The 11,521-nt window shown below is 33.4% G+C and overlaps 3 protein-coding genes across 8 annotated transcripts in view; 2 read left to right on the top strand and 1 right to left on the bottom strand.

Moving 5' to 3' along the window:
- Positions 1 to 2,898, bottom strand: part of LOC108749378 (AP-1 complex subunit beta-1) — a 7,365-nt gene extending 4,467 nt beyond the window's left edge. For 2 of the 4 annotated variants that reach the window (XM_018488025.1, XM_018488026.1), the window contains exons 1-3: positions 2,559 to 2,616; positions 1,803 to 1,915; positions 935 to 1,105 (exon numbers count right to left, since the gene is read on the bottom strand). In XM_018488025.1, the coding sequence (XP_018343527.1) occupies positions 935 to 1,105; positions 1,803 to 1,915; positions 2,559 to 2,580 (306 nt within the window). In that variant the 5' untranslated portion in view covers positions 2,581 to 2,616. The other 2 variants (XM_018488027.1, XM_018488028.1) reach the window with 2 other exon arrangements.
- A 641-nt stretch (positions 2,899 to 3,539) lies between these two features.
- Positions 3,540 to 6,013, top strand: LOC108749381 (SWI/SNF-related matrix-associated actin-dependent regulator of chromatin subfamily B member 1). The gene is made up of 6 exons (XM_018488033.1): positions 3,540 to 3,657; positions 4,226 to 4,694; positions 4,782 to 4,909; positions 4,986 to 5,298; positions 5,567 to 5,743; positions 5,831 to 6,013. The coding sequence occupies exons 2-6, from the start codon at positions 4,243 to 4,245 to the stop codon at positions 5,868 to 5,870; spliced, it is 1,110 nt and encodes a 369-aa protein (XP_018343535.1). The 5' UTR covers positions 3,540 to 3,657; positions 4,226 to 4,242; the 3' UTR covers positions 5,871 to 6,013.
- Positions 6,014 to 7,924: 1,911 nt separating this feature from the next.
- Positions 7,925 to 11,407, top strand: LOC108749340 (putative tricarboxylate transport protein, mitochondrial). 3 transcript variants are annotated; one of them, XM_018487956.1, is made up of 5 exons: positions 7,925 to 7,944; positions 8,022 to 8,523; positions 9,455 to 9,889; positions 10,855 to 11,075; positions 11,188 to 11,407. In XM_018487956.1, exons 2-5 carry the CDS (start codon positions 8,376 to 8,378, stop codon positions 11,368 to 11,370), a joined length of 987 nt encoding a protein of 328 aa, XP_018343458.1. In that variant the 5' UTR covers positions 7,925 to 7,944; positions 8,022 to 8,375; the 3' UTR covers positions 11,371 to 11,407. The 3 variants fall into 3 exon arrangements, with proteins under 3 accessions (XP_018343458.1, XP_018343457.1, XP_018343459.1); XM_018487955.1 differs by having other exon boundaries at positions 8,017 to 8,523; XM_018487957.1 differs by lacking the exon at positions 7,925 to 7,944 and having other exon boundaries at positions 8,012 to 8,523.
- Positions 11,408 to 11,521: the final 114 nt, after the last annotated feature.

The raw sequence follows: 11,521 nt of genomic DNA, 5'->3' as shown, positions 1-11,521 counted from the left end.
ATATATATATATATATGATACAAAATGCGTGCAATTAGTAAATATCATCTTTATAGAAGCACTGATTGGTAATATACAAATACGTATAAAATGAACATTTAAGGAGCCACAATTTTCATGCTGCTGCACATTAGAAATTCACGAGTAAAATATTAACCAAGATTAATGATCGAACTATTATTTCTCGATTTAAAACGATATTACAACTGCAATACAAAAATCAATTTAGAATATTTATATCGTAAATAAACAGCACTGTGAAGAATGAACAATTTGCTTCAAGCGTTTCGTATGTAGATGAAAAATTGTGTGACTTTTCGAAAGAAAGTTACATGCTCAATTTTGAGAAAACAAGACATATGTATCAGTGCATTAGCGTGAGGAGGATAACGAGATTTTAAATTACTCTATCAATTTCGGTAAACTTAATCATGTATTATGGATATTAAATTAATATAATGACCTAACGAAATACATTCTGGAATTTGGTTCTGTAACAACATTTGTAACGAGTAATTTAATAGCCTCTTTTGCTACTAAAAAATGGAATATTATTCGAACAACCAAAATCCAAATCCGTGCCCTTTGAAAAATAAACAATTCAATCGCAATGAAGGAAAAAGTTACATTCCGTCCCATAACGCAGACAGCTCTGTGCAAACTATTATTTGCAAAGCACAGTCTGTATTCAGTGCGAGGCACGCTGTAAAATGTAACACAGCCAGGATGATATCCGATAAAGGAGATTATATTTACAATCTAACAGTCGTTATAGGGAATACATAACGACGGATAATTTTCTAATTTGCCTCTCGTTACAAACAGATTCCGAACATCATCCAAGTGTCATTAAGAAATATGTAGAGGGTAAAGGTGCGTTATATAGTAAAATCGTGATTGACGAATTGAATGATGAGTTTCTAAGCTACGTTACCTTGACGAACGTGTTGACTGCCATGATAGCCATGTCCGGTTGGCTCTTGGCGTAGTTCATCAGGTACAGGTATACCAGCTTTTTCAGTTCCAGATTGTCGGTTTGCATGCAATTCACCACATCGGGAAATAGTGCAGACACATCTTTTCCTACTGTCATGGAAGCAATGACCTGGACAAACAATTGATACCCTTGCGTTATTAAACAATGCATTATTGTAACATAGGTGACACTGTAAATGTAACATTCTCAACAAATACAGATCTATTACATTTTTATTACTATTAAAATCAATTAATTTCACATTCTCTATAATATTATTTTCTAAAAGGAGGCATTTAACTGTTACTATATATTTCTACATTATATATTATTTATTGTTCGTGTAATTTTTGTTCTATATCAATTGTATACTTCACTAGTGTAAGAAGCACAGTGTTGCAATCATAGATAAGTAGAACTTGCTAGACTACATGCTGAAGCATTGCTTTTTTAATGAATTTTTTTTAATTAACATATAACAAATGTTTTTCATCATATGCAAACACATAGATAAATATTCTTAATATATTGATAAATTCAGGATAATATTACTGATGTATCAGAGGATTATTAAATAATTATAAAATAAAATATAGTAATTATAAGATAAGAAGAGTATACGTACAAGAAATATTCTTGTGTAGAAAGAAGTCATTGGAATTATCAATACTAGAATTCCTTCACCTTAAATTTTGCAACTTACCTCACTATCCAAATATATTACCTTCTATATAAGTGTTCTGCATGAAAATGCTTACTATTTGCATAATATTACAGTATTTCTTGTGAAAACAAGACAATTATAATAACACATTTTTTTATTTACCTTTTTCACGGCTTCCTTTTTCTTTTCTTTCTTCTCATTGTTCAGTTCTGACTTGAGCTCAAATATCTCTCCCTTCTTCGTAGTGGTAAAATACTTTGAATCCGTCATCTTATCTGTAATGCAATGTAACAAATATAATTATATAAATTTGTAATCTCAGAGGATATAAAATCTGTAATGTCACTTGTACAAATATGCACAAAATCGATAAAACTCTCGTCTATTTTCTATAAATTTAACAATGAACATCTCCTTATATTATATACATAATAATATACAAGAAATAATTATTTTACTATTAATTATTATACAAATTTTGTTTTACAAAATTAAATGTTAATTTACCTCAAAACGTTTAATTACAATTTAATTTAATAATACCAAACTGATACTAACAATAATAAGGTCAAAGTTGAGAGATTGATGTGTATAGAAATCCAAATTTTCGCTAGCCGAGAAACCTATGCAAGAACGGGAATAGACTTCTCTACACTGGAAAGAGAGAGAAGAGAGACGAAAGAGACACGCAGTGAAATTAAATAAGATTTCGCTATATAGCGAACCCGGGACTGGATCAATGTCCAGAATCTATGGTACCGTAGTGCTAACTCCCCCGACGAACTGTCATTTAACGAGCGCTGGTCGAGAAACCGAGACGCGGGGGATGCCTCAGGGAAATAGATTATCACGAGAACCGAGGAGCTGATAAGCGAGTGGCGCGCGCACGTAATAGAGCGGAATAAAAAGAAACATTACGTAGAATCTCGAACGGTTGCATCTGGAGCAGGGCCGCCGTTGCAGCTGCTCTCGCGTCGTCGCCTCATTAATTACCTGTCTATTTAACAGCGACTGGTGGCGGCGGGGAGAAGGGGCGAGAATGGTCGAGAACGAATCGTTTTATCCGCGAACTCAGACGGATGACGCCGTCCGCCCCCCGGACAACTTTACGCTTCTGTTAAGTGCGATACACCGGGGGCACCTTCGTGACACTTCGCTGCAGCACACGGCTATCAGCTATCAGGGGCCACGCAGGCCTGGCGCGCATTAGCGCACATGTGGGGGAGAGGAAGCCGCCGCCTCCAGTTATCGATAAGTGACTTGGCTCTGATTGGCCGTCCCCGCTCATGGAATGCCCGTGTGCGCTCGGCGTTAGATCCGTTATCTCAAATCAGCACCCGGACATAGCTGAAAATCCACTTCGATTATTAATTACTGGTTAATTCAATCGGCAGAATTACTTAAAGCATAGAATAATGCGGCTAAGGGCAAATTTTCATTTCTCAAGTAGGTCCGGGGATAATTGAAAAATAATTACATTACTGATCGTTTTGACTGTATCGATCGATAACGTCATTGTCCTTTAATTATCCCCACTTGATAGAACACATGAAAATCTACCTTTGGCCGGCCATCTTTAATCTTAAAACAAGTATAATTATTTAAGTATAATAATTTTATAATTGTAAATAATTATATAATTATCATTGTTTTAAAAATTAAATTTTTGATTAAAAATATCGAAATATTTAAAGCAAAATAATATTTAAAAAATCTTAAAAAAAGGACAAACCGGTTGATTACACGATACTCAAATTTGATTGGTGTAGCATTGCAAGTTTGCCTTTAGGTCTACCAATTCGACGAATCACAATGTGCGATCACGCCTATGGTGTTGCACTTTTCTTCATGTTCGTTAATCTAAGAACATAAGAAAAAAAATTAAACTTGATATCCGTCTGTGGATATCCGTCTGTGCCCGATTTGTGTTTTTAAGGAAACGTAAACAAACGTGCGAAAGGAGAAAAGGTTTATGAGAGCTTGTAAATCCGAGTGAATGAATTATTTCTGTTGCCAGGTACGACAGAGAGAGCCCATAATCTCTAAGATTGTCCGAAAGTGTTTATTTCAATAATGCAGGAAGCGTTGTCGACATTGTTCATTTTATATCGGCTTTAATGAATATTTTATCGCTGCGTTAATTTTTATGAATTCAGCATTGAAAATATTAAGAGAAAAATAGAATCTAGATAAACTTGATAAATGAATTATGCTAGTAGAAGCTTCATCAAGTATTTCATAGAATTACTAATTACCCTGTTTACGGCAGTGTACAAGTCTTAAGCTCTAAGCTCTAAATTTTGATTTTTTTTCGACAAAAATCGTTGCCTTGAAACGTAATCTTAAGTTTTAAACAAATTTAGATCACAACTATACAGTATAGAACTTAGAGTAAGTTACAGTCACAGCCTAGAGCTTAGAGTTCAATGCTTACTACATCTGTTGTAGATTGGATCTTATTCATCAAGTACATTTTTTGTTTCTGCATAATTATATAATAATCCTCAATGCATTAATTTATACTTTGCAATACATCATTTTATACTTTTGTAAATATCTATTTGATCTATAATTACTAATTTCAGTGAAATTAGTCTTTAAAATGGCATTACGCACTTACGGAGATAAACCTATAAGTTTTCAAGTGGAGGAAAATGGAGAATATTACTGTATTGGATCAGAAGTTGGCAATTACCTGCGTCTTTTTCGTGGGTCTTTGTATAAGAGATATCCTGGCATGTTCAGGAGATCCATAACCAATGACGAACGTAAGAAATTAGTGGAACTTGGACTGAGTCAGCATGTTCTTGCATCTAGTGTTTCATTGTTAAGAGCTAGCGAGGTGGAAGATATTATCGAGGGCAATGATGATAAGTATAAAGCTGTATCCGTGCATTCGACTGAACCACCAGCACCTAGAGAGGGTAAATCCAAGAAGTCGATGGCATGGGTACCTAGCTTACCAAACAGTTCGCATCTGGATGCAGTTCCTCAAGCTACACCAATAAATCGAAACAGAGTACACAATAAAAAAGTTAGGACATTCCCATTATGGTAAGCAAGAAAGTACAGTGAAATTCTACATGAAATTCTGTTGTGTAATAAAATTATAATTATACTTATATTTTACTTCCAATTTAGTTTCGATGATACAGATCCATCGGCAAACTTAGAAAACGCTGCGCAACAGGAAATGTTGGTTCCAATACGTTTAGACATGGAAATTGAAGGTCAAAAATTAAGAGACACTTTTACTTGGAATAAAAATGGTATGTATTTTTGTATCCAATAACAAGAATCTTGATAAATTACAACAATTTATAATACATCTTGTATCTTTCACAGAAAGTCTTATAACACCCGAACAATTTGCTGAAGTACTATGCGACGATTTAGATTTAAATCCATTAACTTTTGTTCCTGCAATTGCACAGGCAATAAGACAGCAGATAGAAGCATTCCCTCAGGAGACAATTTTAGAAGATCAATGCGATCAGAGAGTAATAATTAAATTAAATATACACGTGGGTAATACCTCTCTAGTAGATCAAGTAGAATGGGATATGTCTGAGAAGGAGAATAATCCAGAGAAGTTTGCAATGAAGCTTTGCGCGGAACTTGGTCTTGGTGGCGAATTTGTTACCGCTATCGCATACAGGTAAAATACTCTTTCTTATTCTGCAACAGCATAATTGTACCCTTCATGCAAAATAATATTATTTTTGTTACCGACATTATTAAAGTAGAATTCATTACAAAAACAAAGTTGATAATTTAAATATCGAAATAATAATTATTTTAGATATTGAAAATATAAATTCGATAATATAAAATTATTATAAATTAATAGATATTTAATAAATTTGTGTTCTATATTTAATTGATATTGATTATTACTCTAGTAATATGATTATATTTATTGACAGTGTACGTGGACAATTATCATGGCATCAAAGAACGTATGCATTTTCTGAAGCACCTCTACCGACCGTAGAAGTTCCTTTTAGACCTCCATCAGAGGCTGATCAATGGGCACCATTTTTAGAAACTTTAACAGACGCAGAGATGGAAAAGAAGATACGCGATCAAGATCGAAATACTCGGTAAGACGTAAATTTTATAGAGGTATACGTTAACTTTATCGCGAAGATGCAGGCATTTGATTGTTCGTTTTCTTGTTTTTTTTCCAGACGTATGCGACGTTTAGCAAACACGACACCTGGTTGGTAGAAAAAGCACATCTAGAAAAAGAACACTCCATACCCACATCTACATTTGTCAACCAATCTATCATCCTAATTTTTAGTATTCCCTTATATAAGATTTATAAGTAACGATATAATTTTTATTAAGATACCATCATAGAATAAAAAATATGCGGAAGTATCTATTTGTAAAAATAACGAATACATGGTTGCGTTTACTTAAAAAAAAAATGTAACTGTATAATCAGACATTATTGTTTATGGAACATTCTTATATACAGGGTATTCCAGATCTAACGAGTCATTCTTCAATTTAGAATCTACTTTTTTCCATTTTTATATAATTTAAAAATCTTTTTTTTAATTTAATTTATTAACGGTCAATTTGTATATTGTGAAAGAAAACTTTTATATCGTACGTGCATATAGTGTGATTGAAAATGTACGTACATATCATATAACACTTCAATCAAAGTGTGATGACAGCTAACTGTGATGCAACCTGAACAGTAAGAAATACAACTAAAATTGTTTTAAGAAAATTATACACTATATCAAATATATCTTTAATATTTTATTTTAAATTTATCGGAATATAATATATATTACAAAATCTATTGCAATTATCTGTTTTAGTCAGCAATCGTACGAGATAATAGACGTGATTATACTCATTTATGATAAATGGTTATCACAAAGCACATGTCTCGAGAATTATTTAAAATTTTGGCATCTTGTTACTCACGCGGATCAACATCTTATTATACTGCCTGAATGGATTGAATGTAAAAGGAAATCTTGAAGGAAAAGACAGTTACGCTTCAAGATTTGTGATCTTTGGTGAATGTATATTGGAATGTAAATTAGTTACTTTACTTTAACTTCATTATATCTCTTTTTCTACTTGTGTAAAATGTAAAATGTAATACAATGCTCTACTCTCTCAAGAATTTAGATAAAGGTAATTAATTTCATGACGAAGCACTCCTGTATTTAGCCCTGGACTGTGAACTCGCCGATAGTAGGACCGCAACAGGTCTAATTGGTGCCCCCGTCAAGATGTTTTTGTGGCAATTTCAATTTTTACTCGTTTTCTTATTTTTAAAATATAATTTAATACCTAATTCTTTTTTCACAGACATAGATATATATTTGATTAAATGAAGCGTTTTAACAATTATTTTAAAGCAGGTCGATCGTTGTATTGACAGTGAACTATCGATGATTGCTTTTTCGACATCCTCAAATCCTCGTACGGTCCTGTGACAATCTATATATACAGAGTGTTTGATAAGTAATAAAACTCTTGCATAGGAATAGAGTGGACTAAACTGACTCGAAAAGTCCTCTACCATTTTACAATTTTTACAATAGTTAACAAGATATTAATTACTAAAAATCGCCGAATATTGGTTTTTAATAATTTTATACTCAAATACTATCAACTTTACAGAAAAACGGCAAGTGACAAAAATTGTTTATTTTCTCCTTATAGAGTTCTGAGAATTTTTTAATACCGCATTTTCTTATGTTGGTAAAAATAATTGCCAGTAAGAAAATGCAGTACTAAAAAGTTGATAAAAAATTCTGGAAAGATTCTTAAAATTCTATGAGAATAAAATAAACAATTTTTGTCTCTTGCTGTTTTTCTGTAAAATTGATAATACTTGAGTACAAAACTGTTGAAAACTAATATTTGATGATTTTTAGTAATTGATGTCTTATTAACTATTGCGCAAATTGCAAAATGGTAGAGGACTTTTCGACTCAATATAGTCTGCCCCTATGTGAGAGTTTTATCAAACATTACTTATCAAACATCCTGTATATACATACATTTGAATTTTATTTTAAGAAATGAATGTCGTCACAATTCCTCGTAATTTTTATCTGAAATATTCTTTAGATCCAAATTTTCGGTTGATTCTTTCGAAGGAATACGTATATGTAAAATATTCTACGAACTATTCTAGACAACATTAACATATAATAATTCATAATATTATAAGAAAAACAAATAATCTCTGATTATAATTTACAGATTAATCTCTGTAAATTTTTATGGAAAATATTAACATTCAGCAAATATGTAATCTGAGGTCTGTCTTTATATTTTCTATATTTTTTTCATGCTTCCTGTTCAAAGCATAACTATTTTATTTCATTTTAAGTACAGAGAGAAAGAAAGACAAACGGAGTGGAAAGAAAGGAGAGAGTACAGGCAAGCGCAACGTTAATTCAACAGAGCCCTTCAGTCTCCGATGCCGTCCTGTATGTGTGTGCACATAGTACATCTATGTGTAATGAGCCTTGGCAAAGTAAGACAAGGCAAGACAAGGTGAAGCAATGACAAATGGGGCAACGTTGTCGTTTGCGGAAGGGGAAAAATATGGGGGAAACCAGTGCGTTACGCGCTCATCGCACACATGAGTGTCAATTATCGGCAGTCCAGCTTCGGCAGTGTCCAGCGGCGTAGGTGGATGAGCGGCGGCAGCGCTTGGAGCACGTTCATAGCTTTGGTGCGCCAAGCATGGATCTGACGAAGCAGCAACAACAGCGATCGTTGGCGAGCATGTGTCGCGGCCCGTCGCCGTTTCCACGCAGACCATGGATGAGCGAGACTGGCGTCGCCGCCGCCGCTGCCTCCGGCAACCTGGGCCTCAAAGGGGTCATAGCCGGTATGTTACTTTTTTCCTTCCTGCCCTCCTCCCTCTCCTCTAGAAAAGAAGAGAGAGAGAGAGAGAGAGAGAGAGAGAGAGAGTGCGTTCGCTCTCACTCGCGCGATCGCTCATGACCTGTCGACCTTAGACACCTGTCTGAGTGCATCATGCGGAAATGTGCACCACAAGAGCTTCTCTCTCTCTCTCTCTCTCTCTCTCGTTTAATAAGTGCACTGGCAAATCGTACGATAATATGAAAGATCGCGCGATCGCGATCTCATGTTGTATACGTATGCGTGTGGCTATATCTACGTTCCTTGCAAGGTCATCATGTTTATCTGAATTTCCATGGTAATGGAGACTTCGAATTACGGTCACTTTACGCGATGATTTTTAGCTCTACGTAAACGGTTTAAGAAATAGATGATTGTAGACGTATAAGTTCAGAATTTTATTAAGAAAATAAGGATCCTTTTAATTAGAAAATAAAGATGCAAATTATACTGTAATAGTAATGTTTTTTTATATTTAATTTCTATTTCATTGAAATTACATAATCTGTTACTTCTGGATCGCGTTTTAATTTTGTGGACTATTTAAAGTCAATCTCCTTCTCTTCGTTAACAACTATTTAACCCGGTGCCATTGTGGCTGGGTTCATTATGACTTGAGACATCTGTATTTTCTTACATACTCCATAGATTTTAACTAATCGCCTTGTGACTAGAGCTAAGACTTTCTAAAACCATTGTTGACATTGCGAGAATAGACCAAAAAAATGTTCGGGTTATCATGATCCACCTCAACTCCGTGTAACATTTTAGCACCACATGACGCCGGATTAATATATGCATACATACATACATACATATATACATACATATACATATATATACAATACATATATTATTTCTATTTATAAATACTTGAGGATACAATTAACTTCCAGGTGGTATTACTGGAGGCATAGAAATTTGTATCACATATCCCACCGAATACGTTAAAACGCAGTTGCAATTGGACGGAAAAGCCGGTGCTGGTAAAGAATATACAGGAATAGTTGACTGTGTTACCAAGACCATCAAGACTCGCGGATTCTTTGGTTTATACAGAGGTTTGTCTGTTCTGCTTTATGGTTCTATACCAAAGTCGGCAGTGCGATTTGGCGCTTTTGAGTCGGTGAAAAAGCAGTTAGTGGATGCGGATGGAAAGCTCAATCCACAAAGAAGACTCTTCGCCGGCCTTTGCGCTGGTGTCTGCGAAGCTATTTTCGCGGTTACTCCGATGGAAACGGTTAAGGTGAAATTCATCAACGACCAACGTTCGGCGAATCCGAGATTTAGAGGATTTTTTCATGGAGTTGGCATAATTGTGAAGGAACACGGTAAGAGAATTTAAATTTAAATATAAAAAAAGTTCCGTTTTTTTTCTTAAGCTTTAATATACTATATACTCTTATTTAAACGAATAATAATCTTAATTCTCTGATATAATTATAATAAGTTTGGCTCTTGGGAATTAGTGCTGTATTATGTGCGCGATAAATTATATACAATATTATTAAATTGTATCTCTCGTATTTAATTAATAATTCGTATACATGTTTCGGCTAACTTTTTTTTCTTAAAGATTTTTGCGCTCTAACTACCGCGCTTGACTCTTATATGTCTGTTCTATTATTGTAACTAACTTCAAGTTTAAAGAGTCTAAAATTGTTTAATTTTGATTTTATTAATTCATGTTTTTTGTAAATTAAACATGGAATACGTTTGAATTGTAAGTGAAAAGAAAAGAGAAATATAGAACCATATAATAATTGAAATAAGTACAATTTAATCATGAAATCCAGTTAAGAAGAATCATAACTTGTTTAACTGGGTCAGAGATTGCAACATAGGTTTAAACATATAGTTGATTTTACAGTATGTACATTATGACATAATCATGAATTCATTTGTACGTTAAATGATGATTGTTAAGGATGGCATATAAAAAGTTTTAAAAATATATAAAATTAATACATTAAATTATATAGAAAATTAAAATTTATAAAATATTGTATATGTATTGTAGATAATAGTAATTACGGCTTAGACAAACGAGCGACTTTATGGCGCGATAAACAAGTGTCGACTTATTCACACACATATTTCATGCTTTTGTGTGAATAAGTTGACGTTTGTTTATCGCGTCACAAAGTCACTGTCTAAACCTTTATATGTATGAAGACATTCTCTTGTGTTTTTAAATATTTTTATATGCCACAATTATTTTAAATATTAATATAATACAATTATACTTATAATATTAATTATAATATTGACAATATATATATATTTTTTAATGTAGGCTTCAAAGGAGTGTATCAAGGAGTAGTGCCAACAATCTTAAAGCAAGGATCCAATCAAGCCATCCGTTTCTTCGTGATGGAAACATTAAAAGACTGGTACAAAGGAGGTGACAATACTAAAAGTGTTCCTAAAGTAGTCGTCGGTGCATTTGGTGCAATTGCTGGCGCAGCATCAGTTTTTGGAAACACGCCTATTGATGTTGTAAAAACCAGGATGCAGGTATGTATCTTACATATTTGTAATTTATATTAAAATGTGTTATTCTATTAATTGATCTTCATCATAATGTGTCATAAAACTTCATTGTTCTGAATCTCTTTTCTTCTTTTAGGGATTGGAAGCTTCAAAGTATAAGAGCAGTCTGGATTGCGTGATTCAGGTGTGGAAGAAAGAGGGTCCAATGGCATTTTACAAAGGAACCATTCCACGATTGGGCAGAGTATGTTTAGATGTTGCCATAACATTTATGATTTATGATTCCTTCATGGAACTTTTCAACAAAGTATGGCCTTAGGTCTGTTACATGTATATACACGATACATTCTCTCAGATTTTACAAATATTGCTTTTATGTTGACGTATTTTTAAAAGCGTATTTGTGTACAACATATTTTTATTTATATTTTTATTTAAGATATATATATATACATGTATATATGCGACGA

Source organism: Trachymyrmex septentrionalis, unplaced genomic scaffold (assembly GCF_001594115.1).
Source record: "Trachymyrmex septentrionalis isolate Tsep2-gDNA-1 unplaced genomic scaffold, Tsep1.0 scaffold29, whole genome shotgun sequence".
Taxonomy (NCBI): domain Eukaryota; kingdom Metazoa; phylum Arthropoda; class Insecta; order Hymenoptera; family Formicidae; genus Trachymyrmex; species Trachymyrmex septentrionalis.
Note: the sequence above shows the minus strand (reverse complement) of the source record. Positions and strands in the feature narration are given on the sequence as shown.

Coding starts and splice junctions, on each gene's coding strand:
- LOC108749381 (XM_018488033.1), top strand. CDS start 4,243: ATGGCATTACGCACTTACGGAGATAAACCTATAAGTTTTCAAGTGGAG. Junction 4,910..4,985: donor TTTTACTTGGAATAAAAATG/GTATGTATTTTT, acceptor TATCTTTCACAG/AAAGTCTTATAACACCCGAA. Junction 5,744..5,830: donor GATCAAGATCGAAATACTCG/GTAAGACGTAAA, acceptor TTTTTTTTCCAG/ACGTATGCGACGTTTAGCAA.
- LOC108749340 (XM_018487956.1), top strand. CDS start 8,376: ATGGATCTGACGAAGCAGCAACAACAGCGATCGTTGGCGAGCATGTGT. Junction 8,524..9,454: donor CCTCAAAGGGGTCATAGCCG/GTATGTTACTTT, acceptor ATTAACTTCCAG/GTGGTATTACTGGAGGCATA. Junction 9,890..10,854: donor CATAATTGTGAAGGAACACG/GTAAGAGAATTT, acceptor TTTTTAATGTAG/GCTTCAAAGGAGTGTATCAA.